Genomic DNA, 27,207 nt, shown 5'->3' with positions numbered 1-27,207 from the left:
TATAAATATCTTCTCACTAGGTTATAAAGCATCTTGAGACCAGGAAGCACTTGTATATTAATATTCATTCTTGTCTTACAGTGCCTAGAAGGCCTGGAACATCATAAGGGCACAGTAAAAACAACAGTTAAATGACACTTTAATATAATTTTTAAGAGCCAGTGAATCATTTATTTATGCAGGTGATGTCTCTGGGGGTGAGTGGTCAGGAAGAGTGTTTTTCTTTTTCTTTTTTTGGTGGCAGAGGATGGGAGGAGAATGGAAACAGAAAAGTAGTATAAGAGTTGGTCAAGGTGTTCTGGAGTTTATGGGGTAGAAAAAGACAATAAGCTATATGGCTGGTCAGATAAGAAAGAGAATAAAGAATAAAATATAGCACAAGAGGTATTTCATATAGATGTTGCTGGGACGAGCACTTAGGGGAAAACCTCATGGAACTTCAGTGAAATCTCAAAGGATTAATAGGCTTAGATAGATTTTTTTTAAGTATAGAATAGACTACATTCTATACTTTAGAATACACTCTATTCTAAACTATAAAGGAAGAAAAAAGTACCATAAATATAGGGTCCACAAAATGTGGAGAACCTGCCTAAATACAGGAGGATCTTCATTCCAAGTTATCAAAACCACAAAAATTAATTAGCCCTCAAATGTGCTTAGATTCTCAGGGTAAAGGAAAGGTCTAGTTGAGCTTAAGTGTGTCCCCTAAACAGAGATCATTGTTACTACTACTATGAGGATTCCCAAGAGATTGGTATCTTCAAATATCTTTTAAAATAAAGTTAAGAACGCTGACTAGTATGCCTCAGGGCGTTGGGCGTCATCCCTCTGACCAAAAGGCCGCCAGGGTTGTAGGGCACATGCCTGGGTTGTAGGCCAGGTGCCCCAACGAGGGCATGTGAGTGGCAACCAATTGGTGTTTCTCTCCCTTCTTTCCTCCCTCCTTTCTCCTCACCCGAGGATATATTTATTGATTCTAGAGACAGAAAAAGAGAGAAACATCAATTGGCTGCTTCCCATAAGCACCGAGCCCAGGGATCAAACCCACAACCTAGGTATGTGACCTGATCTGGGGTCAAATCCACAGTCTTCTGGCCTACGGGACAATGCCCCAACTAACTGAGCCACCGGCCAGGCTTCATGGGATATTTTAACCTAGTTCTTAGAGAGTAAAAGCTCAAGCAGAAAAAAAAATGAGTATGGGTATGGTACATATTAATAAAATTGAAATGCTTGACCTAATCCTACCCCAACAAAGAAATATTTTATTGTATTTTATTTTATTTTTCAAGTGTATATGAAAAAATTTACCAAAATGCATGGGTATTACATCATAAGGAAATTCTCAAAAATTTTCAAAGAATTGATATGGTTTTTTAACCACATTCCTAGAGCACCATGAAATAAAATGAGCAACAATAAAAAGATAATTAAAAACAAGAATATTGGGCAATACTAATTATTTACCCAACATCTTAGATGGCAATCGGCAATTTTCATTGCAGCTAGAGTAGACCAGGTGACTGAGTTCTACTGAAGAGATTAAGTGGGAATTTCTAGGTAGAGACTTTGAGAATGCTACTGGTTTCCTGATGAAATTGTCCTTTATCCTTCCCCCTTTTTATAGACTAGAGCAAAGATGGTGGGTGTTTGAATTAAAAAAAGTAGCTATCTTGTAAAGAAAGGACAAAAGCCACACACTACAGACACAGGAAGCTAGAAAAAGATTGGATTGCTGATGACTTCCTTCAGCAGATGCGCAGCACAGGAATTTCTCAAGATTTTGTGAGAAAAAGTAATCTCTTATTTGAATAAGCCACTATGTTCAGATTTCTGTAACTTACTGCCAAAGACAATCCTGATTTGCAAAAGATTAAAAAATGAGTTAGAGTTCAAATAAAGATGCTAGAAAACAAGGTATGTTAAAAAGCCCCTGCTGGTGTGACTCAGGGGGTTGAGTGTGGGCCTATGAACCAAAGGGTCCTGGGTTCGGATCCTAGTCAGGGCGCATGCCTGGGTTGCAGGCTAGGTGCCCCATTCAGGGCGCACAAGAGGCAATCACACACTGATGTTTTTCTCCCTCTCTTTCTCCTTCCCTTCCCTTCTCGCTAAAAATAAATAAATAAAATCTTTAAAACAAAAGAAAAAATTAAATAAAGACAAAAGCAAAAATTAACAAAATAGAAAACAGAGAACAATTGAGAGATTGAACAAACAAAAAGCTGATTTAGGGGAGGAAAAAAAAAACTAATGAAATGAAGAAACAAAGCTCCAGGGACTTTGGACCAAGACAAAAATCTTTCATTTTCTAGTCCCTGCCTACCACTGTAGAGTCATCACAGGCTTGCCCTTCCTTATATGTACACACCAGACTTGAAACAAACCCACGTTCTCACTATTCCTAGACTACTCCGTGCTCACATTCCGGGGTCTCCATACATGCTTTTCCTCCTGCTTGAAATGCACTTTCCCTGCTCTCGCACCAGACAAGCTCTCTTCTCCTTCAAGAAAACTCAAGGGTGAACTTCTCTGGGAGGTATTCTTAGACCCCTTCAATAAGGTTTGTACTGGTGCCCTGTGTTATACCCCTCAGCACTTTATGCATACTTTCATACATTTAGCAGCTGTGTATTGAGCAATTTCAGGCTCTTGCTAAAGGCTCATCTTTAGCAAATACTGTTTTAAATAACATTTCCTGTCTTCCACCCTAAGCAAAGAGCTCTTTTACAGCAGGATTTTATTTATTTTTCTATCCCTAGCATCTAGCTCAAAGTCTTATACTTCATAAGAATTAACTAAATATCAGCTGCATAAATAAATAAATGATTAAGATAGCAAATAATCCCAATGTTTATGCTGGATTAGAAAAATCAGCAAAGTGCTATGAGATCACAAAGGGGAAGCAACCAACACTCCTCATGGTAAAATAATACACTCTAGAATCAGCTTTAAGAAAATTGTTTTTATCCTCCCCCGAGGACATTTTTTCATTGCTTTTCACAGAGAGAGGAAGGGATAAAGAAACATCATGTGAGAGAAACACGGATTGGTTGCCTCCCACAAGCACCCAGATCCAGGATCGAACCCGCAACACTTCGGTTATAGGACAACACTCCAACCAACTGAGCTACCCCAGCCAGAGCTAGAATCAGCTTTTTGTAAGATCTTTCACATGCCTTCATATGTATCATGTTTACAGAAATACTTCTATGTACTGAGTGAATCCAAGTTGTCCACACAACTCATGCACTTCCAGTTTTTGTTTTACCAGCTGGATTATTAATTCAAGTAAAGAGTCTTGGGAGGTATTTATGCATAACAATATGCACACAGTAAAATTTGTATCTGATAAATTATCCCTTGATGCCACTTACTCCTGAGCTTAACCCACAGAGACAACTGCAAAATTCGTTACTAATTAGCAGCCCTAAGTTACATCAGCTCTAGAAAAAAATATTACATGCACTGAGTACGGCCAAAAGCTATCATCGTACACTGTTGTGGTGAGCCTTAAGTTACACGTAACACTAATGCAGAGTCTCCTTTAAAACACGTTTCACATACCCTAAAACACTGATCCTCCCCATTAGAGTTTCCTTTCTGAAACCCCTTGTACCTCAAAGAGTTTACAAAACCAGATAAATGCAACAAGAAAAACAATAGGAAATTTAGCAAGAAGCCATTTTGACAGACAGTACGGATATGCAACAAAGCCCATTTGTTAAGGTGCGGAGTTCTAAGCACTGAGTGCCATCATCCTCCCCTGCCAGGCTTTTCTGTGCTAAACTCCTTGAAAAGTTGGGGTGGGAGGTGAGGAGGAATTTTTTCTTCTTCTTTATTCCCTTGTCTTATAAACTTCTGTAACAGGGTGTCAGCCCCTCTGAATTTGTGTTTGGTGGGTATGGCAGCTTCCCGATCTTTAAGAATCTGACTGCTTCTTGTCTCTATTTTTCTTCTTCTCCACTCTCCCCAAATAAAGGTACTTCTCAAGGCTCAGCCCTTGCTGCTCTAGTCTTCTCTGTCCATACTCTTTCCTTGACTGTTTCGGACATTGAAAACATTTTCCCAATGGTTAAAGATACGCCCAATTCTGCCCTGGCTGGTGTGGCTCAGTGGATTGAGCGTCAGACTGCAAACCAAAGGGTCTCCAGTTCAATTCCCAGTCAGGGCATATGCCTGGGTTGTGGGCTGGGTCCCCAGTGGGGGGTGTGCAGGAGGCAACCACACATTGATGTTTCTCTCCCTCTCTTCTTCCCCTCCCCTCTGTCTAAAAATGAATAAATAAAATCTTTTTAAAATATATGCTCAATTCCTACATAACACAGCTTTTATGCCAGAGTAATTCCACACAATTAAGGGTTTTCTCTATATCATTCTTCCTCAATGCCATTCTTGATTTTGAGGGTTACCTCAATTCTCTGACTACCTGGGGCAGTTTAATTCTGAAATGGCGGGTTTGGTATGAGGAGACACAGAAGCAGACAGACACACACACACCCCGCGCGCATCTTGCTCATGGATGTTTTGGAGTTGATGTGGTTCAGAACTCCCTATTTTGTTTCCCACGTGGCCTTGGTATAAACTGACATCTCAGTCACAGCAAAAACTGAAAACTGGTATGTCAGAAATGCTAACAGGCTTTCTCCTAACCCTCGCCCTCAAACAAAATATGTATTGTCCTCACATCATCCTCACTGTTCAGTTCCTAAGTCATCTTACAGAAAGCTTCCTCCAAGACAGAGCTTAACTCTTTTCTGGTTATTAAAACATGCACGTAGTAATTACATGTTGTTAGCACAGGTCCACCCTGGTATTAATGAAAACAGTTTTTATAGAGAGGTCTCAAAGAAGTGTACCAAGACAGACAAAGAACAGCCATGAAGTAGAAACAGACAATTTGGGGGAAATCCAAGTATTTGTAGATTCAGGTTGCAACATGATGACATTTAAAAGAGAAAAGATTCACTCTCTTGCAAATTTCACAGGTTATAGTTTGAGAGGCTAAAAAATTGTAGTCAGCTGTGATGCCGACATCACTGCAGGAACACTAGGATTTTGAAATCCAGAATCTTACTTCTCAAAGCAGACAAGGCCACCAGAGAACACAAAATCTTTACCTGCCCAAACACAAAACATCCCAGAACAAAATAACACTCACCAAAATGTTCCACTTACTTTCCTTATACCACAACTGTTAATACTGCTGTAGATTTAGGGTCTGCGTGACAAACTCCGTGGCACTAAATAATAAATGTATGACCATGAATGTGAATAAATCAATTGTTGAGGCCCAAGCAGATGACAGCTCTCTGGCTCTTTTGGTTTAATTAACTTAACTGTTTCTTATAGCTTGGCATTTCCAGACATAGTACTATTAATTTAGGAAAAATTACCAGGGGAGAAAGTAAGAACTTAAGCCTCCATCTTAACCCGTTACATACTTGTCACACAAACTGAATCAGGTTGAACTCCACATATGTATTTTTAGAATATAAATAGTATACATATGTAAGGGGTGTGTGTGTATATATATATATGCACTATATGTTTAGAATGCTATATGCATTATGTATTTCAAAAATATAACATAAAGCCCTGGCTGGTGTGGCTCAATGGACTGAGCACTGGCCTGCAAACCAAAGGGTCGCTGGTTCAATTCCCAGTCACAATACTTGCCTTAGTTGCAGGCCAGGTCCTCAGTAGGGGTTGCACAAGAGTCAACCACACATTGATCGTTCTCTCCTTCTCTTTCTCCCTCCCTTCCCCTCTGTCTAAAAATAAATAAATAAAATCTTTTAAGAAAACAATATAACAAATATATAAAAGTTAATAAAATAATCTTTTCTGTATATTGGATCAAACTTAGATGTATTTTTCCATTTGTCAATTAGGTATACAGAAATTCAAATCTTAGCTGTACCATTTACTTGTTGTGATATATTTGGCAACATACTAAACTTTTTTTAGAAGATTTTCTTTCTTTTTTTCTTTCTTTCTCTCTTTCTCTCTCTCTCTCTTCTTTATTTTATTTTAGAGAGAGGGAAAGGAAGAGAGAGAGAGAGGGAGAGAAACGCTGATGTGTGAAACATCAATTGGTTCCTAATTATACTCCTCCCAACCGAAGGCCTGGCCCACAGTCCAGCCATGTGCCCTGACTGGGAATCAAAGCAGTGACCTTTTGGTTTGCTGGATGACACCCAACCCACTCAGCCACACCAGTCAACGCCTAAACATTTTGAACCTCAGTTTCCTCACTTATATAATGGAAGTGTAACTACTCATAGAATTGTTGTAGTAATATAAAAAGATAATATATACAGGTTGTTAACGCAGTATGTAGCACAAAGAACTCCACATATCTTAACTGCAAAATAATAGAAATAATAACTAGCCCTCACATAGGGTATATTTTGTGCTGGACATTATTTTAAGTACTTTACATATACTAGCTCATTATATCTCCTCAACACCTCCATACTATAGGTGCTATTAAATTTATGACAGAGACTTAATATGGACAGTAACCTGAGGGGCCTGTGGGAGGAGGTAGGGCCTGTGACAGGACCTTTCACACTCCATATCACCCTAAGAGGCCTCTGAAAGGACTCTATGCTTACAACATAGCTTATGATTGGAACAGCCCCTCCCCTAACTTCCTCCTCCCCACTGTAAAGGGCATCCTCCATCTGTCTGGTTCGGTTTGTGCACATGGCTCATCACGTCTGCATGTAGCAAACCGCAGTCCTGTCTTCTCCCTGAATAAATCCTCTTTGGTGACAGAATACCTAGTCAACTTTTGTTTTACAGTTAATAATACTATTATTACATACATTTTGCAGATGAGGAAACCAGGGCTCAAAAGTCAAGTAACTTCCTTAAGTCAGAAAGTATTGTAAGTGGTAGAGCCAAGATTCTAACTCCAGAGTCTTTCTCAATATATTTTTTATATATTTGTGTTTTTCTTTTCTTTTTTTATCTTTTCTTCTCTTTTCTCTTTTTCTTTCTTCTTTCCTTACTTTATTTTTAGAGAGGGAGAAAGGGAGAGAAACACCAGTATGTGGTTGCCTCTCAAACACCCCCAACCAGGGACCTGACTCGCAACCCCAGGCATGTGCCTCAACTGAGAATCAAACTGGCAACCTTTTGGTTTACAGGCAGGCATTCAATCCACTGAACCACATGAGCAAGGGCTGTATTTTTTTTCCTTATGCAACAAATATTTAGTAGGTTCCCTTTTACTGGTAGAGTTTGTGTTAGTACTAAAGAGATAAAAAACACAGGAAATTTTGATCTGACAGAAAAAGACAAACATGTAAACAAGCCATAAATGTATCATAGTTCTGATAAAGTCTGTTCATGGTATACACGAGGTAAAAAGGGGGAACAATCATGATAAGAAAAATATGATAATGGTAAAAAAGAAGGCATCTGGTTTCAAATCACCATCAAAAATGAAATCGGCCAGGTAACTCAGTTGGTAAGAGCATCAGCCCGACATGCTACAGTTGTGGGTTCAGTCCTGGTTAGAGCACAAACAGGAATCAACCAATGACAAATAAGTGTTTCTCTCTCTCTCTAAAGTAAATTTTTAAAAAGATAAAAATAGCCCTGGCTGGCGTGGCTCACTGGACTGAGCAACAGCTGTGAACTGAAAGGTCACTGGTTCAATTCCCAATCAGGGCATGTGCCTGGGTTGTGGGCCAGTCCCTGGTTGGGGGAGTGCGAGAAGCAATATGGATGTTTCCCTCCCTCTCTTTTTTCCCTCCTTTCCCCTCTAAAAATAAATAAAATCTTTTAAATAAATAAAGATGAAATCAGATCTGCCCTAACAGGGTAGCTTAGTTAGAACATTGTCCCATTATGCCAAAGTTGAGGGCACCATCCCTAGTCAGGGTACATTCAAGAATCAACCAGTGAATGCATAAATAAGTGAACAAATCTCTGTCTCTCACTTGTTCTCTCTCTCTCCCTTCCTCTCTCTCTCAAGTAAAAAAAAGAATGAAATCTCATCTAAAAGAGTGATTTGATATGAGATCAAATTTGAAATGTTGTATAAAACTAAAATAGAGACAATACATCAAAGATAACAAAAGCTACTATTTGCTTGATGGACTAGGCATTGTACAAGGTGCTCTCTATATGTCATTTGATCCTTCCAACACTACAAGGTAGACATTGTTATACAGGGTACAGTGAAAAGAACTCAAACTTTGTGCTCATTTTAGGTTAAAATTTCATCAAGTCTCTCTCTTTCACTCACTAACACAGATATACATACACATACTGGTTCTCTTACCTTTCTTTCTACTCCTACTCATGCTCCTTTGTCAGCTCTTCCTTCCTCTGCTCAACCCTTAAATACTGGCGTTCCTTAATGCTTGGTCCCATGACTTCTTTTATGCTGTCTATTTACAGTCCGTGTATAATCTCATTCATATCCATGGCTTTTGTTACTTTATTTTAATGGCTCTTAAACTGACTGTCTTCTGAGCTCCATCATTTCTTTCAACAGGTTCTATAAGTATCCAAATGAATTATTTCGCATCTATGAGATGCAGAGTTCAATGGTTGTAAGAATGCTCAATGAACTTAGTGAGAACCTCAACAGTATTCAAAAAGACATGGAAGTCATAAAAAAGAACCAGTCAGAAATTATGCACTAACTAAAATGAAGAATAATTTACAACTCCCAGTCAAGATGCAGGCATAGGTAAACACACTTCACTTCCTCTCACATCTACAGCAAAAATTACAACTGGACTACAAAAATTACAACTGGACTATCACCCAGACTCATGGGAAAATCAAGCTGCATGAAAGTCTGACAACCAAGGATTTTTAAAGAAGCCACATCCATCCAGATGGAGAGGCCAAAGAAGCCAGAGAGCTAAAATACAGAGAGATCTCATTGGGTAATAGAGAGTAGTTGAGCCCTGCCTGGTGTGGCTCAGTGGACTGAGTACCAGCCTGTGAACCAAAAGGTCCCGGTTCGATTCCCAGTGAGGGAACATGCCCGGATTGCAGGCCAGGTCCACAGTTTGGGGCATTTGAGAGGCAACCAATCGAAGTTTCTCTCTTTCTCCTTCCCTTCTTCTCTCCCTAAAAATAAATAAATAAAATCTTTAAAAAAAAAAAAAAGAGAGTAGTTGAGTTATCTCAAGAGATTTGAACCATTATCTTCCTAGAAAGTTTCTTTCCAATCATACTTCCCAACAAAACAAGCACTGGTATAAAAAGAAAGTAAGAGCCAGGAAGAGAGGTGTTTTAAGCTATAGGCTTTTCTTTGTACTGCATTTTTAGAGATTTAGCTCTAGTATTTTTTAGAGTTGTAAAATATTCTACTTTCTTACCATCTTGCGTAGTCTGAAACATTTTTATTCAATAAAGCTTTTAATTTACAAAAAAAAAAGAAAGAAAAGAAGAGCCTTCTACTACTTCTACTGTACACCAACAGAAGCACTCTCGATTTCAAACATTAAACAGGTTTTGGCCACTGCTAACCTGGTGCTGAGTATATTTTCCACTTACCTGAGGGTGAAAGGCTAGGGCCATTTGGTTTTAAGTTTTTCTCTCTTACTCGACAGTGTATACGCCACTTCTGCCACCTGCATTTACACACAACTCAGTTCTTCCCTAAATTTCACTAACATCCAAAATATTCCAAGTCATTCTCTTAGAAACAATGAAATTACCCTAATCTCTGTATTATGATTTTAAAAAATAAAAACAATTAACAAAAGAAAATATATGGAACTCACAAATGGTTTTAAATGTAAATCAACTTTTTTGGTTTTTAAAAGTATATTTTTTCCAAATTCAGTAATAGAGGTTATAAAATATTTGCAACTTTTCTAAAGTTTGTAGACTAGGAATTTATAGCCTTAACACTATTGACATTTTGGGCCAGAAATATTCTGTTGTGGAGAGCTCTCCTGTGCCTCGTAGGATGGTTAGCAACATCCCTGACCCCTACCCACTAAATGCCAGTAGCACCCCCACCCAGTTATGACAACCAAACATATCTCCAGACACTGCCGAACAACCCCTGGCATATGCCCCATTCGTGGGCAGAATCCACAACCCAGGTATGTGCCCTGATCGGGATCAAACCTTTTGGTTTATGGGACAACACTCCAACCAAGTGAGCCACACTGGCCAGGGCTCAAACAGATATTTTTACAGCTATACAACTAAATAGGATTACTTAGGATGAGATAATTTTTTAAAATAATTTTTGGTAAAGAAAACGACAAATTATTCTAATTATAATTCATGGGACTACTGACCCACACAGTGTACAAGGGAGATCATGAGCCCCGCACCAGGTGGCTGTTGGCTGGAGTGTCAACTCTGCACCAAAACGCTGCGGGTTGGACTCCCCGTCAGGGCACAGGCCTGGGTTATGGGCTTGATCTGCGATAGGGGTGTACATGGGAGGCAGCCAAACGATGCTTCTCTCTTACATCAATGTTTCTCTCTCTCTCTAAAAAAATCAATAAAACATATCCTCACCTGAGGATTAAAAAATAAAAAGACCATGCAGACTTTACTATTTTCATCCTTCATACAGTATAGCAGGGGTGTCCAATCCTCGGTCTGCAGACCACTTGTAGCCCAGGATGGCTATAAATGCGGCCCAACACAAAATTGTAAATTTACTTAAAACAGTACTCAGTTTTATTACTAAGTTTTACACTAAGTCTTATAACTTAGATATATACATTTTCTATATTAGTGATTACAATCTTGGGACCCGCTTGATGATTTTAAAAGATTATCGAAAGGGCCACTGAATAATTAGGGTTATTATGTGAGGACTTTTTTGCTTTTCGTGGTATCGTGGCAGATACCATGAAAATTATGCACAGAATTTTTTTTTGCTCATCAGTGTTTGTGTATTTAATGTGTGGCCCAAGACAACTCCAGTGTGGCCCAGAGGCACCAAATGGTTAGACACCCCTGCAATATAGGCTAATAGTCTGTTAGTTATCTAAAGCCGGGCTTCGGTACTAACTGGAGAACAGTATATATTGAACAGATAACATAACTAAGGTCAAGTCTTAAAAATTAATCACAAGCCCTGGTTGGCATGGACCACCGGCCTGTGAACCAAAAGGCCAACAATTTGATTCCTGGTCCTGGCACAAGCAAGAGACAGCCCATCAATGTTTCTCTCACACATCCATGTTCCTTTCTTTCTCCCTCCCTTCCTGTCCCTCTAAAAAAATAAATAAATAAAATACTTAAAAAAAATTAATGCCCAGAAGGTCCTAAATTCTAAGATGAATTTTTTAAAGGAATACAAATAAACAGCATAAATTGACACTTCTCAATGTGAAGTCATCCATCAACCAGTCTTTCTTTTGCTACCTAAAAAGTTCTTAAATTATCTGCATAATTCAGATCTCCCACATCAGAAGTCAAATACTTCCTTTTATTGCCATGAAGTATACTTTTTCTTGAATTTGAGTTTTAAAGCTCTGTAATCATCTGTACTTTGTAATCACAGATAAAAACCAACCATCCTCTACTTGTACACGATAGTTATTGGACCAGAGGCTGGCTAACTGTTCCTGTAGAGAGGTTAGACTAAATATTTTAGGTTCTGAGGGCCAACATGGTCACTGTTGCAACTACTCAACCATGTCACTGTAACACAAAATCAGCCACAGAACACACATTAACAAATAGGTGTAGATGTATTCCAATAAACTTTATTTACAAAAACAAGTAGCAGGCTGGATTTGGTACAAGAGCTGCAGTTTACTGATCCTTGCATGAGATTATTACCTGTGAGAAAAAATAAACAGACCTGTCCCTCTCTTTCCCAGTGATAATACTCTCACCATCATATTAACTAATTACTTCAAAGATACAATGAACTAGCTTTCTCCTGTTTTGTAACAGGCATTCACAGTGGGATAATGCTAGATCCATTGCTTTAAATGAGGAACGAATGTGAGAATTAATTCAGGATTGAGATTTATACTACAAACATTGTACAGAAAGCCTGAGCCAAGAAATAAAAATAAAAGCTGTTACATTCAGCTCCAGAACCCGTATGACTCCAGCAGAGGCAAATGTGAGACCAATGTCTTGGGATACAACCACAATCTAGAACACGAGAACTCCAAGAAAAAACATTTGCCCCTGATGATAGGCTTTTTTTAATAAAGATTTTATTTATTTTTTAGAGAGAGGGGAAGGGAAGGAGACAGAGAGGGAGAGAAACATTTATGTGAGAGACATCAATCACTTGCCTTGTGCACATGCCCCAACTGGAGACAGAACCTACAAACCAGTCCTGTGCCCTTGACTAGAATTGAACAAGCTGACCCTTCATTTTGCAGGTCAGCAACCAACCAAATGAACCACACCAGCCAGAGGAGATAGGCTTTCAATGAAGAAATTCTAAATCACAGAAGAAATGAAAAACTATAAAAAAGAACCAACAGACAAAACAATAGCACAATCCACACTCCAAGAGTTGCAACTAATCTGAAAGAAACTTACACAAAATAACAAACTAATTTTTTTTTAAGATTTTATTTATTTATCTTTTAGAGGGGAAGGGCAGGAGAGAGGGAGAGAAATATCAATGTATGGTTCCCTTTTGTGCGTCCCCTGCTGGGAACCGGCCTGCAACCCAGGCATTTGCCCTGACAGGGAATCGAACCACAATCCTTTGATTCGCAGGCCAGTGCTCAATCCACTGAGCTACACCAGCCAGGGCAACAAACTAATTTTTAATGGTCAAAGCAAGTATATTAGAAAACCTATAAGAAACAATTTTCTAGTAAAAATAATTTACCAAAATTGACCTAGAAGAAAGAAAAACAAATTACCCTAGAAGAATAGGAAATGTTTTCAAAGTAATTGGTCAAGCATTTTACAAGAGAATTCCATCAAATATTTAAAGAATAAATTATTCCAATATTATTTCAACCCTTCCAAAGCACAGGGAGGAAAAAAATCTTCAAAATTATTTTTATGTAGCAAGTGTAACATTGCTACCAAAACCTAACAACAAAAGCATGAAAGTGAAAACCACGCACCATTTTCACAAATATCAAGGCAAAAACACCCCAGCAAAAAGAAGTTAGCAGCACATTAAAGAATAATACACCAAGAAGGCAAGGATGGCTCACCATTAGAGTACCTACCACTACAGTTCACTTTACTTATAGTTCCCCAGAAAACAAAACCAAAAAGATATATACGGATAGAAAGAGATTTACTATAAGAAATTGGCTCACACGATTATGGCTGCTGAGAAGTCCCAAGATCTGCAGTTAGCAAGCTGGAGACCCAGGAAGCCAGAGGTGTCGCTCCAGTCTGAGTCCAAAGGCCTGAGAACCAGGAGAGCCAATGGTGTAAGTTCCAGTCCAATAGATGGCAGGCTTAAGGGCCACAAAGAGCCCGTATTTCAGTTCCAGTCAAAAGGCAGGAGAATACCAATGTCCCAGCTCAAGCAATTAGACAGAAGAAGTTCCCTTTTATTCACAGGAGGGTCAACCTTTTCGTTCTATTCAGGTTTTCAAATGACTGGATGAGGGCACAGTAGGAAGGGCAATCTGCTTTACTCAATCTACTGATTCAAATGTTAATCTCATCAAAAACTGTCTCTCTCTCTCTCTCTCATAGACACAAAAGGAAGAATAATGATGGAGAATTAAACTAACCAGATATTAAAATAAAGCCACAATAATTATTTTATCAGTATGTACTGTTATATGAATAGGCAGGTCAATGCAATAGAATAAAGTCTAGAAACAGACTAAAATACTTAGGAAAATTCAATATAAAGGTGACATTTCCAGTTAGTGAGAAAAATATTAACTATGTAATAAATGTTGCTAGTACAAATGAGTAGCCATCTAAAAAATGAATTCCAGATGGATTAAATATTTAAGCACAAGTAGTAAAATCATAAATGTAATTTAAAATGAAAATTTTATTTGTAATATAGTACAGAGAGCCTTTCTAAAATAATAAAAAAAACAGAAGTCAGAAATTGGAAGATTAAAACAGTAAACAAAATTAACTATTTCTACATTGCAAAAATTGTCACAAGTTTTAAAAAAATGCTAGTTTGGAAAATATAATTCATAGCATAGATATAAAAGAGTCCATAAATCATTAAGACACTAGAAAAATAGCGTTGTGGAAAAGTGTGTAGTGTGCACCATGTAGAATACTAGGCAGTGATGATATAACAGTGCACAAATTGATAAAAAGAGACAAAAACCCCTGCCTTCACTGAACCTACACTCAAGTGGCCTTCTATCTTGAAGTAAATAAATAATAGATAATTGATATATAAATATACACACATACACTAGCACAAACACATACATACAGTTGCTTATCTATGTGCACAATAATCTCTAGAAGGATACACAGGAAACTGTTAAATATTTCCTCCCCCAGGGAGGAACACTGCATCAGAAGAATGTAAATGATTTTTCAACTGAGTAACTTTTATACCTTTTGAGTTTGTGCCATGTGATTTTTTTAAACAAATACAATTAAAATTAAATAAAAATAGGTGTACAAAGAAAAGCAACTAAATGGTATTTGAAAAAGAGAAGCACATCTAAGAAAAACAAACAGCCCTGGCCAGTGCATTTTCATTGGTTAGAGCATGGTCCCAAACACTGAAAGTGCCTAAGTCTGATTCCCAGTAAAGGCACAGACCTAGGTTGCAGGTTCAATCCCCAGTCTGGGCACGTATGGGAGGCAACTAATTGATGTTTCTCTCTCATATCTCTCCCTCTGTCTCTGCCTCTCTCCTCTTCTTTATTTTCATAAATTAACACACATAACAGTGAGAACTTTATCAATTTTTTATTATTTCTTCATGTTCTGTTCTAGAACATTTATGATTTTAATTTTCATAGTAACATTTTCATCTGCTTGGAACTCATCCTGGCGTAAGGTATAAAAATATACCTTACAGATCCAAATCTATTCGTTTTTCAGATGGCTACCTAGTTATGCCAACAACATTTGACTAGTTCATGTAATTTAAGATAATACCTTTACCACATACTAGAATATTGTATGTATTGCAGCCTTTTTCTGGGTTTTCTGTGTTATTCCATTGGTCTGTCTATTCAAGTGTCAGATCAACAGGAATTAGATAATAAAAGTGACCTTTCAACCCACTTGGGGGGAAAAAGACATTAAAAATTGTATTTAGGCAAGTAGCTAACCTTGTTTTAACAGTAAAATTAAAAGCCTATATATTTTATTTCAAACACTGAAAAAAACTCAAGATGAATTAAAAGTAAAAACTGTCACCCTGGCTGGCGTAGCTCAGTGGATTGAGCGTGGGCTGCGAACCAAAAGGTCGCCAGTTCGATTCCCAGTCAGGGCACATGCCTGGGTTGCAGACCAGGTCCCCAGTAAGGGGGGGGGGGGGCAGGAGAGGCAACTAAGGCAACCGCACATTGATATTTCTCTCCTTCTCTTCCCCTCTCTCTAAAAATGAATAAATAAAGGCTTTAAAAAAAACTGTCTACAACATTTCATCATGTCTAAGACTTTCAATATCTTGAAATTGAAATGCTTTAAAATTATTTCCAGGCACCTGTACCACGTATATTAAACTTGTAAAACAGTGCTTAAATAAACACCTAGATACAACAGGACAGCAATTTTTAAAGAAATTATCACCACACTCTTGATGATAAAAGTGCAATGTTGTATGGAACACAATGACATTAAACCCTCTGGGCTGAAAAAAGATTCTAGACAGTTATACTCCAAATGTTAAAAGGATTTAAAAGTGCTTTAACCAATTTATTTTCTATACATCTTCCTTTTTTTAAAGTATCACATGATAAAAAGCTATGCCTGCCGAATCAAGTCTGTAAGAGCACTTTAAGTAAAAATAGTAGATCTAAGTAATAAGAATTGTTACAGCTTAATTGGCAGCAGGTGACTTTTATAATCATTGGTATCTTAAATTCAGTAAAATATGACTTAAAAGCATTAGAAAAAATATAGAATATTTTCAAAAGCCTACAGTGAGAAGGATCTCTTAGACAAAATATAAAATCCACAAGTTAGACATTAAAATACTGATAGATCTAACTACATAAGTTTAAAAAACAAAAAATGAAAGATAGGCAGAGAGAAAATATCTGCAACACATGTAATGAAGAACTATTATCAGGATTTCTTTTAAAAAATACAAGTAATAATACAAGCAAATTATATAAATGACCAAAAACAAAAAAGCACTACATTGATAACTGAAGCATACAAATTAAAATGAGTTAATAACCCTGGCACATATGGCCAATTAATGTTTGAGAGGGTGCCAAGGCCATTCAGTGGGGAAAGATCAGTCTCTTCAACGACTGGTGCTGGGAAAACTGTATATCCACATGCAAAAGAAAAAGTTAGACCCTTACCTTACACCACATACAAAAATTAACTTATATAAATTACAAAGACCTAAATGTAAGCGCTAAAACTATATGACCTTTAGAATAAAACACTAAGGAAAATCTTCGTGATATTGAATTTGGCTAGGATTTCTTGGATATGACACCAGAAGCAGCAGCAGCACAGGCTACAAAGGAAAAAATACAGATATATTGAACTTAGTCAAAGTTAAAGACTTGTGTGCATCAGCCCTGGCTGGTGTGGCTCAGGGGATTGAGCGCTGGCCTGCAAACCAACGGGTCTGCAAGTTCAATTCCCAGTCAGGCACATGCCTGGGTTGTGGGCCAGGTCCCCAGTGGGAGGCATGTGAGAGGCAACCACACACTGATGTTTCTCCTCCTCTCTTTCTCCCTCCCTTCTCCTCTCTAAAAATAAATAATCTTTTTTAAAAAGTTAGATTAAGTGAAATAAGGTAGTCACACACATATACATAAAAGCAAATACTACATGATTTCATTTATTTAAGGTATCCAGAGTAGTCAAACTAATAGAAACAGGCAGTAGAATGGTTGTTGCCAGGATCCAGAGGAAAAAAGAGGGGAAGTTGTTGTTTAACAGGTAGAGTTTCAGTTCTGCAAGATGAAAAAGTTCTAGGGATTGGTTACAAACAATGTGAATATAGTTAACACTACTTAACTATACACTTAAAAATAATTAAGACAGTACACTTTATGTGTATTTCACCATTGTTTTTTAAAGTAATACACGGAATTATTATATGACCCAATATTTCCACTTATAGGCAAATATCCAAAAGAATTGAAAGCAGGGATTCAAACAGATACTTGTACATCGAAGTTCATAGCAACATTATTCACAATAACCAAAAGGTGAAAACAACCCAAATATACATCAACAGTTGAACAGAAAACCAAAATGTGGTATAAACACAACAGGGTGTTATTCAGCCATGAAAAGGAATGAAATTTTTTTAAATATTTTATTTATTTTTAGAAAGAGGGGAAAGGAAGGAGAAAGAGAGAGAGCGAGACATCGATGTGTGGTTGCCTCTCTCGCACCCCTTATTGGGGGCCAGATCTGGCCCACAACCCAGGCACGTGCCCTGACCAGGAATCAAACTGGTGACCCCTTGATTTACAGTCTGGCGCTCAACCCACTGAGCCACACCAGCCAGAACAAGGAATGAAATTTTGATATATGCTACTACATGGGTGAAATTTGAGGATGTTCTGCTAAGTGACATAAGCTGAACACAAAAAAACAAATGCTGAATAATTCGCTAATATGAAGTACCTAGAATAGGCAACTTCATAGAGACGGAAAGTAGAATAGACTTCACAGGGGCTGGGAGTAGGCGCACATAGGGAGTTACTGCTGAATGGGTACAAAATTTCTGTTTGGGATGATAAAAAGTTTCTGGAAACAGAGAACGCACAGCATTGTAAATGTAGTTAATGCCACTGAACTGTACACAAGGTTGAAATGGTAAATTTATGTCGTACACATTTTACCATATTAAAAAGAAAGAGAGCCCAGGCTGGTGTAGATCACGCAAACCTGTGAATCAAAGGGTCACGGGTTTGATTCCCAGTCAGGGCACACGCTGGGGTTGCGGGCCAGGTCCCCAGTGCAGGGGGTACCTGAAAAGCAAACAACAGACTGATGTTTCTCTCCCTCTCTTTCTCCCTCCTTTCCCCTCTGTCTAAAAATAAATAAATAAAATCTTTTTAAAAATAAAAATAAATCAAAAACAAAAAGAGAGAGAATGGAAGAAAATAGGAAATGGAAATGGTGGGTGGAGATAACTCTGTGGAGGTGTCTTGGTCCAAAAGAAAACGAGACAACCAGGAGTGTAGCAACAAGGGATGGTTTTCTCTACTTTAAAGAAGATAGTTTCAAGGTGAAAAAAGTAACAATGTTTATATGCTGGTAGAGATCATTTAATAGAGAGTGAAATATGATGTAGGAAAGGGGAGAATTTCTTGGGTAAGGACTTTGAGTAGTCAAATTAAAATAGGACATACCATACATATAGAAATATGGCTTAGACTGGAGCATGGACAGTTCATCCATATGGACAAGTATAAAGGCCAAGTAAGTGGGCAGACATGTGGGTTAGTAGCCACATGTGATGATGGGAGGCTGTGGAATTTCTCTTCAGCTTGCTTCAGTTTTCTCAGCCTCTTAGGTAGCAAGCTTATCACTGAGACTGAGGACCAGAGAAGTTTTGGGAGTTTGATGAGAGGAGAAAAGGTATGAAATAATCTTCTGCGGGGGTAAATGAACTTGGGAAATATGATTGCTTGGGAGAATTAAAGGCTGAATTTTATTAAAAGTAAGCAAGCAAAAACTGTGTATCAGAGTATGTGTGTACGTATGTGGGTCCAGCAGAAGTGAGGTCTGCTTGAGTGTGGTTGGTAGTGTGAGTGGGGTATAATAATTTATAGTTTTAATTCGAACTTTTCACCTAAAATGTCATGTGGTGTGCTTGAGTATGATATTGTTATGTTATAGAATTACATGCTTATGATTTTGTAATAAAAGAGTTTGTAATAAAAGGGGGTGTTATTTGTGCCAGATCCTGTATATCTTCTTATATGTACATATAAATTTTTACATATGTATATAAGATGTGTTTATAATGTATGCATAAGCACAGAAAAGGGTCATACATACAATTGTTAATAGCACTAATTTTAGAGAGATATATATGAGTGGGGGGGAGAAAGGGAAGAGACTGCTATATTGTGAATTTTTGATCAACATGTATTATTTTATAGTTAAAATAATAAGATATCTGCCCTGGCTGGCATGGCTCAGTGGATTGAGTGATGCCCTGTGAACCAAAGGGTCGCCAGTTCAATTCCCAGTCAGGGCACATGCCTGGGTTGCAAGCCGGGTCCCCAACAAGGGCACATGAGAGGCAACCGCACATTGATGTTTCTCTCCCTCTCTTTCCCCCTCCCTTCCCCCCTCTAAAATAAATAAATAAAAAATTTAAAATACGATATCTCACAAGTTAATAAATAGCTTGAGGGGATGGTTTGGATTAGAACACTGCTCGAGATCCACAGCGCTGACGAGGCAAAGCCTATGTTCTAATTAAACACAGCTATCAATTCTGCAGTGAAGCTGACCATCAACAAGACAATATGAGAAAAGCTGAGGCATCACTCACCTTGAACACTTCAGAGAAGAAGCCAGAGCCTATTTTTTCACAGGTGAAGTCATCTAAACGTGTCAGTCTAGAAAAAGCACTTATAAGAGCTCGATATGAAGAGGGCCAAACTCTTCCCACCTGGGTCATGCTACCATCACTTCCACCACCTCCATCAAAATCTTCAAGACGCTCCACACGTGGAGGAAATCCTGCAATTGAATTCCGTTTGCTCCGATCCATAGTCACAACAATCACTTTTTTCTTCTTTTAAGAAGGAACTCCACACATGATAAATTTTTGTTGAGTTTTGCTTCTCTTCCAGTTTGATGCTAAATAACAGATCAAAAAAGATACTTCATTAAAACCATTAGTATATACATACATACATACATACAAACCAGTGAACTATCAATATAAAAATATTTCCTCTTTCACATTCTCATTTTTAGTTTTCAGATCTAAAAAATGCTTTATGTCTTTACCTTCAAAAAACACTGATATATTTAAAGCTCAAGATGTGGTCAGTCTTTAACATGAGTAGAATAAAATGAAGATCACCAATTACATTCTAAAAAACAAAGTAATAGTGATAATCTCTTTCATTCGACAAGCATCCACTACCTGAGAAACATAGTATAAAAGCCAAAAAATGTCATGCTACCTGACTCTCAAATAATCCATGATCTAAGGATTATGACGTTCATTTCACAGAGCAGTCAAGTAATCATACAGGCATCAAAAAATAAAGGTAACATTAAAATGCAAGACAGTCTGATTCAAAACCCTGTGCTCCTATTAACACCCTGCATATCTTCACGTAATTTTCTCTTCATTTGAAAAATTAAATCCAAATCTGTAAAACAAAGATGACAAAGATTTTATACTATAAAATTATATAATTAAAAAAAAACTATATGGAAAAGCAACTTAAAAATACAGTATTGATTAAACAGCATAGTCCGGCAGAAGTGACTGTCGAAGGCCACACTATCTGGTACATAAGTAAAAATAAAAACATAAGCTTACTTTTTCTTTTAGCTTATTTCTCCCTACTTCTATGTTTTGCCCATGAGAATTGATTTTAAGGGTCTTATGCAAAATACAACGTGACTCTTCAGTGGGTGAAATGCTTTAATAAATTTGGCAAATACATAACCCAGACTACCTTTACCACCTCCAACCAGGGAGAATAATGGCAGGGCTCCCAGGGCCATCCTTATTATGTGACACTGACTCCCAAGCAATAGCCAGAAGTTGGTGCCACTCTACCCAATATGAACCAATCACAGTTCCTTTCCTGCAACTAGAATTGCAATTAACATATTCCAATCACAGTCTGACTGCTTTCTAAAAAGGAAGAACCATGTCAACTCAGGAGTATTTGCCATGGCTAGCCACTTTCTACCATGCAGACTAGATGGCAGAAAAAGCCAGGAGACTGAGGCCAAGATGCAAAAAAAAAAACCAACTGACAGAGAGAATTTGATTTTCCTAATGTGCACTAGTCCCTGATTCCTGAGGCCCAAATGCATCCTGGCATAAAATAATTTTTCAAATGAAGATCTTTCTGTATCTTCAAAAACAAATTATATTTGCTTAAGCTAGTTTCCTCAGAACTTTAACAGAAATAAGAATAATCTGAGTTCCCGAAGAATGAAACCATTAAATACCACTATTAAACCTCCACCAAAAGTGGCAACAGATCACTAGATCAAAAATTTAGGATTATGAGCCCTGGCTAGGTAGTTTCAGTTGGTTAGAGCATCGTCTCAATACTCCAATGTTGCAGGTTCAATCTCTGGTCAGGGCACATATAAGAATCAACCAATGAATGCATAAGTGGAACAACAAGTCATTCATTCTCTCCTATTCTCTCTCTCTCTCTCTCCCCTCTATAAATCAATAAATAAAATTGTTTTAGTTTTACAGCCAGTAGAGACCATAAAATTGTAGTCATTCATTTTAGTATATGTGCTGCCAAAGCGAGCACAATGTAGTCATTCATTTTATATTTGAGTAAACATAAGGCCCAGAAAGTCAGAATAATTTGTCTGTAACTATAAACTATTTACTAACAAAGCTACACTCAAAATCAAGGGTAGTACATTTCTAAAAGTATTTCTATTGATCATCTGCTTTAAAATTACCCAAAGACCTTATTTAAAATCAAGATGTTTGGGTCTCAACCTTGGCCTCCTAAGTCAGAATCTCTTGGAGACTTGGAAATTTTAACAAGCTCCCCAGTCATTCTTATGTATACTAAGATTTGAAGATCCTCTACAGCAGGGAAGGGAAATTGTAATAGCTTTTTCTTTTTAAGGAATTTTACAAGCATTTTCTCATTTATTCCTCATAATATACCACCAAGAGGTGATCCTCATTTTACAGAAAAAGAAATATAGACTCAGGAGGAAGTAAGTTGCCTGAGGATACACAGCTGGTAGAACCAGAATTGGAACCCAAGGTCCGTTCAGCACCAAAGCTCAAACTTTTCCCATATCATTACTTAGTTTAGTGTTTTTCCACTATAAAAGTAAAGAGATAAGCTAGTCATCTAGGTAGAGAGGACTAGGACTTGAGTGCAGAGGAGGGCCAAGCTAACTGGAATTTGGACAGAAATAGAAAAGAAGGGAAAAGAAACTTAACCTTAGAAAAATAAAATACAAGATGTTGAAGTTAAAACAATCTATAAAACATAAGTGATTGCTAAATTAACTAAACAATTAGATAGGCTTGACATCTACTGAATTTTTCATTTTTTTAGATAAATTTCAATTTGAATGAAATACATTGTTAACCTCCACAGAGACCTCAAGAATAGAATCTGCCCTGGGGTTGACAGATTCCATCCTTTATAGTCCATTCTAAGGCCTGGAAGACAGAATTGTTCATTGCAGCTCAATAAATTGGTTTTACTTTCTCAGGCAGGTGAGAAGAGGTAAGGAACTGCTAATTCCAACTGGGCTCATTTAGGTGGAGTCTGTGATGAGTTTCACCACAGCACGAAAGCCTGAAATTTTAGGTATTTTTATTTTGACTAAAATAAATAGCTTTGTGTCTTGGTTAGCAGCACTTTTCAAAAGGGGCAAAGTATTTTTAAAAAGGTAAATGCTTGCAGAAACTCTTGCATATAAGCACAGGAGCCCTGAACAAGGCTATTCATTCCATTTTAACAATGTATGTAATAAGAAAGAGGAAAAAGTTAGTCAGTAGGCTCAATACATAAATTGTAGCACATTTTTTCAATGAAATAAAGGGCATTTATAATGAATAAACTATATCTAGCAATGTGGATGTATTTTAAAAGTCTACTAAGGACTTCCAGTCAAGATGGTGCCATAGTAGACATAGCTCACCTCTTTGCACAACCACAACAAAATTACAACTGAAATATAAGACAACCATCACTCAAAACTGACAGATACCGAGTTGAATGGAAGTCTGACAACTATGGAATTAAAGAAACCACATCCACCCAGACTGTAAGAGGGACACAGATACAGAACGGAGTGGTCACACATCCATATATGGTAGATAAAAATTTGGGAGGGATATCTCGGGAGCAAGGAATTCCAGACCCACCCCAGGCCCCCCAACTCAGGGTTCCAGTGCCAAGAAGATAAGTCCCCACAACTTCTGGCTGCAAACACCAGCAAGTACTGAGTCGGTGGAAGACAATTCTGGAGCCCCAAGCAGTTCCCCTTAAAGAACCCACACGTGGATTCACCTACTCAGACTCACTCCCTCTAGGCTCCGGCACCAAGGTGGCAACTTAAGGGGAGGCCGAGGTGTCTGGCATCAAGGTGAGCAGAAGCCACTCTCCCTTTTCTGTGCCCTCCCCCTACAAATGCAACAGACTGATACCATATCTAAGATTCCATCAACCTGGCTAACACAGCTTGACCTGTCTTGCAGATTCCTAGAAACTCCATCCCACTCAACTTACCAGCCCACCCAAGCTGCTTTTGCTTCACAACTTCCTAAATCCTTTTAAACAAGTAGCAGCTGGCCTCAGTGAGCCACAAGCCCAGAACTAGCAGCCTAGGTTCATAGCTTGGCTTCTCCTACAAATCTCCAAGCCCAGCACAAGTAGCAGCCATTTCAGATTTCTTTACCACTCTGGCAAGGTGGACCTGGGTAAAACACAAGTGGAGGTGGATCCTGGCCAGCACCACCCATGAAACCCCAGGGCCAGTGCACCCAGTGGACAGATACAGACCACGTCACAGCACAGCCACCCTGCCCCTGCAAGGCCGATCCTCCCCAGAGGGTGGATGTTGGAGGTAAACAGTCCTAGCCAATCCTTGCAGCTGACTGACCTGGGTAAATCCCTCCCATTAATCTGCCAATAGCAACCAAAGAGGAGAGTATACTCAGCCCACATGAAGGGCACACCTCAAGTACCCAGCTTGGGTGATAGGAGAGGCTGTGCCACTGGACCCTACAGGACATCTACTACATTAGGCCACACTACCAAAACAAGTAGTCAAAGTAGCTGTACCTAATATATAGAAACAAACACAGGGAGGCTGACAAAATGAGACAAAAAAAACCTAGCCCAAATGAAAGAACAGATCAAAACTCCAGAAAAAAAACTAAACAAAATGGAGATAAGCAATCTATCACATGCAGTTTAAAACATTGATTATAAGGATGTTCAAGAAACTTAGGACCTTAACAGCATAAAAAACATCTAGTCAGACACACTAATTGAAATAAAGAACAATTTATAGGGAAACAATGGTAGAATGGATGAAGCCAAGAATCAAATCAATGATTTGGAACATAAGGAAGCAAAAAACAACCATGCAGAACAACAAAAAGAAAAGAGAAGCCAAAAAAACGAGGATAGTATAAGCGGCCTGTAGGGCAACTTTAAGCAATCCAGCAGTCACTTCAGAGGGGTGCCAGAAGGAGAAGAGAAAAAGCAAGAAACTGGAAATCTATTTGAAAAAATAATGAAAGACAACTTCCCTAATTTGGTGAAGGAAATAGACATGCAAGTCCAGGAAGCACAGAGAGTCCCAAACAACATGGATGCCAAAAGGCCCACCTCCAGACACATCATAATTAAAATGCCAAAGATAAAGCGATGGGAGGGAAGGAGTGGGAGAATGAGTGAGAGGTGAGGGGATTGGGAAGTACAAATAGGTAGTTACAGAAGAGCCATGGGGATGTAAAGTACAGTACAGGAATGGAGTAGCAAAAGTAATTACATGCATGACCCGTGGACATGAACAAAGATGGGGAGATTGCCTGAGGGAATGCGTAGTGCTGGGTGGAAGGAGCAAAGGGGGAAACATCAGGACAATTGTAATAGCAAAATCAATAAAATATAATTTTTAAAGCCTATTGAGTAGGGAAAAGAAGCAAGTTGCACTTAGTGGTATCATTAAAATTTTAAAAACCTGCAAGACCATCCCTATAGTATATCATTTTAATAAAAAGTGCCCTGGCAGGAGTGGCTCAGTGGATTGAGCACCGGCCTGCAAACCAAGAGGTCATTGGTTCGATTCCCAGTCAGGGCACGTGCCTGGGTTGCAGGCCAGGTCTCCAGTTGGGGGTGTGTGAGAAGTAACTGATCAATATATCTCTCACACATTGATATTTCCCTCCCTCTATTTCTTGCTCCCTTCCCCTCTCTCTGAATGTAAATAAATAAAATCTAAAACAAAACTATAAAAAAATAAAAATAAAAAGTGTATTTTTAAAACATACAAAATAGCCCTGGCTGGTGTGGCTCAGTACTGAGCACCAGTCTATGAACCAAGAGGTCACCTGTTGAATTCCCAGTCAGGGCACATGCCTGGGCTGCTGGCCAGGTCCCCAGTTGGGGGCATGCAAGAGACAACCAACAGATGTATCTCTTCCACGTCAATGTTTCTCTCTTTCTCTTTCTCCCTCCCCTTTCCTCTTGTTATTTACAATAGCCTGGTGCTAGAAACAGCCTAAATGCCCATCAGTAAATGAGTAGATCAAAAAACTGGTACATTTACACAATGCAATACTATGCAGCAGAAAGAAAGAAGGAGCTCCTACCTTTCATGGCAGCATGGACGGAACTGGAGAATATTATGCTAAATGAAATGAGCCAGTCGATGAAAGACACATACCTTATAATCTCACCTATAAGAGGAATCTAATGAAATAAACTAATGAGCACAACAGAGCCAGAAACAAAAACATGGAACATTCTGACAGCAAGCTGAGGGTAGAAGGGAGAGGGATAATGGCAGAAAGAAGAAGGAGCTAGTCAAAGAACACGTGTGAATGACCCATGCACATGGACAACAGTCTGGGGACTGACTATGGGATCGGGGGTTGGACTGGGCAGAGGAGGGCAGAGGGGGGAGAAGTTACAAGTGTAATAGAACTACAATAAAATATTTAAATTTCTGGAAAATATTTTTAAATGAATAAAAATCTTTTTTAAAAATACAAAATAATATATATTATAGAAAGGCAGGATAGCATATTGATTCAAGGTATAGCCCCTACAGCAATCCAGGTTCAAACCCTTGATCTCTCTATATAATGTAGCTATGTGAACCTGGTCAAGTTATTGTAAAACCTCTGTACACCTCCAGTTGCCCACTGTAAAACAGACATGAAAATAGTACCTATATTATAACATTTTATATGTATTAATTTATTTAATCCTCACAACAACTGTATGTCTAAAAACATGAATTAGAAAAATGGACAGTAAATTCATAATTAGTAGTTGGTTTGGTGGGAAAAAAGAGAAATGAGATAAGAAAGGGAAACAAAGGAGACTTCATCTACAGCACTAATATTTTGGTTCCTTTTACTAAAAAAAAAAAACCTACAGAAAAGAACACAAAATGATAAATTCACTAATTTTTTCTCTTTTTTTACCCTCACTCAAGCACCTCTTTTCATTGCTTTTAGAGAGGGGGCAGGAAGGGAGAAAGAGACACATCGATGTGTGAGAGAAGCATTGATCTGCCACATACGCCCAGTCCAAGGATTGTATGCACCCCGAAGGGGGGATCGAACCACACACCGAGTGTGTGCTCGGACCAGGAATCCAACCCGCAACCCTTTAGTCCACAGGACAATGCTCCGACCAACTGAGCCACACCAGCCAGGGATAATCTGACAAATTTTAATTAGTATTAAAAGACAGTGAAAGTGTGTAGGAACACTCTAAAACCACATCCTATTTTATTTATTTATTAATTTTAGAGAGAGAAGAAGAGACAAAGATTGATTTGTTATTTCACTTATTTATGCATTCATAAGTTGATTCTTTTTTTTTTAAGATTTTATTCATTTATCTTTAGAGGGGAAGGGAAGGAGAGAGGGAGAGAAATATCAATGTGTGGTTGCCTCTCGTGCGTCTCCTGCTGGGAACTGGCCTGCAACCCAGGCGTGTGCCCTGACTGGGAATCGAACCACGATCCCTTAGTTCACAGGCTCGCACTCAATCCACTGAGCTACACCAGCCAGGGCAGTTGATTCTCTTTTAAAAAGATTTTATTTACTTATTTTTAGAGAGGGGAAGGGAGGGAGAAAAAGAGAGAGAGAGAAATATCAATGTGTGGTTGCCTCTCACATGTCTCCCACTGGGGACCTGGCCTGCAAACCAGGCGTGTGCCCTGAGT

The 27,207-nt window shown here is 38.4% G+C and overlaps 1 protein-coding gene across 5 annotated transcripts in view; it reads right to left on the bottom strand.

The window, feature by feature from the left end:
* Nucleotides 1-27,207, bottom strand: part of TESK2 (testis associated actin remodelling kinase 2) — a 111,851-nt gene that overhangs the window by 68,097 nt on the left and 16,547 nt on the right. For 3 of the 5 annotated variants that reach the window (XM_037149235.2, XM_037149236.2, XM_037149237.2), the window contains exon 2: nucleotides 19,598-19,908. In XM_037149235.2, the coding sequence (XP_037005130.1) occupies nucleotides 19,598-19,819 (222 nt within the window). In that variant the 5' untranslated portion in view covers nucleotides 19,820-19,908. Of the gene's footprint in view, nucleotides 1-13,261; nucleotides 13,353-19,597; nucleotides 19,909-27,207 lie in introns of those variants that run through there. The other 2 variants (XM_037149240.2, XM_053660150.1) reach the window with 2 other exon arrangements.

The sequence above is a fragment of the Artibeus jamaicensis genome, unplaced genomic scaffold (assembly GCF_021234435.1).
Source record: "Artibeus jamaicensis isolate MK-2021 breed Jamaican fruit bat unplaced genomic scaffold, CSHL_Jam_final scaffold_847, whole genome shotgun sequence".
Taxonomy (NCBI): Eukaryota; Metazoa; Chordata; class Mammalia; order Chiroptera; family Phyllostomidae; genus Artibeus; species Artibeus jamaicensis.
This window is presented reverse-complemented; position numbering and strand designations above follow the sequence as displayed.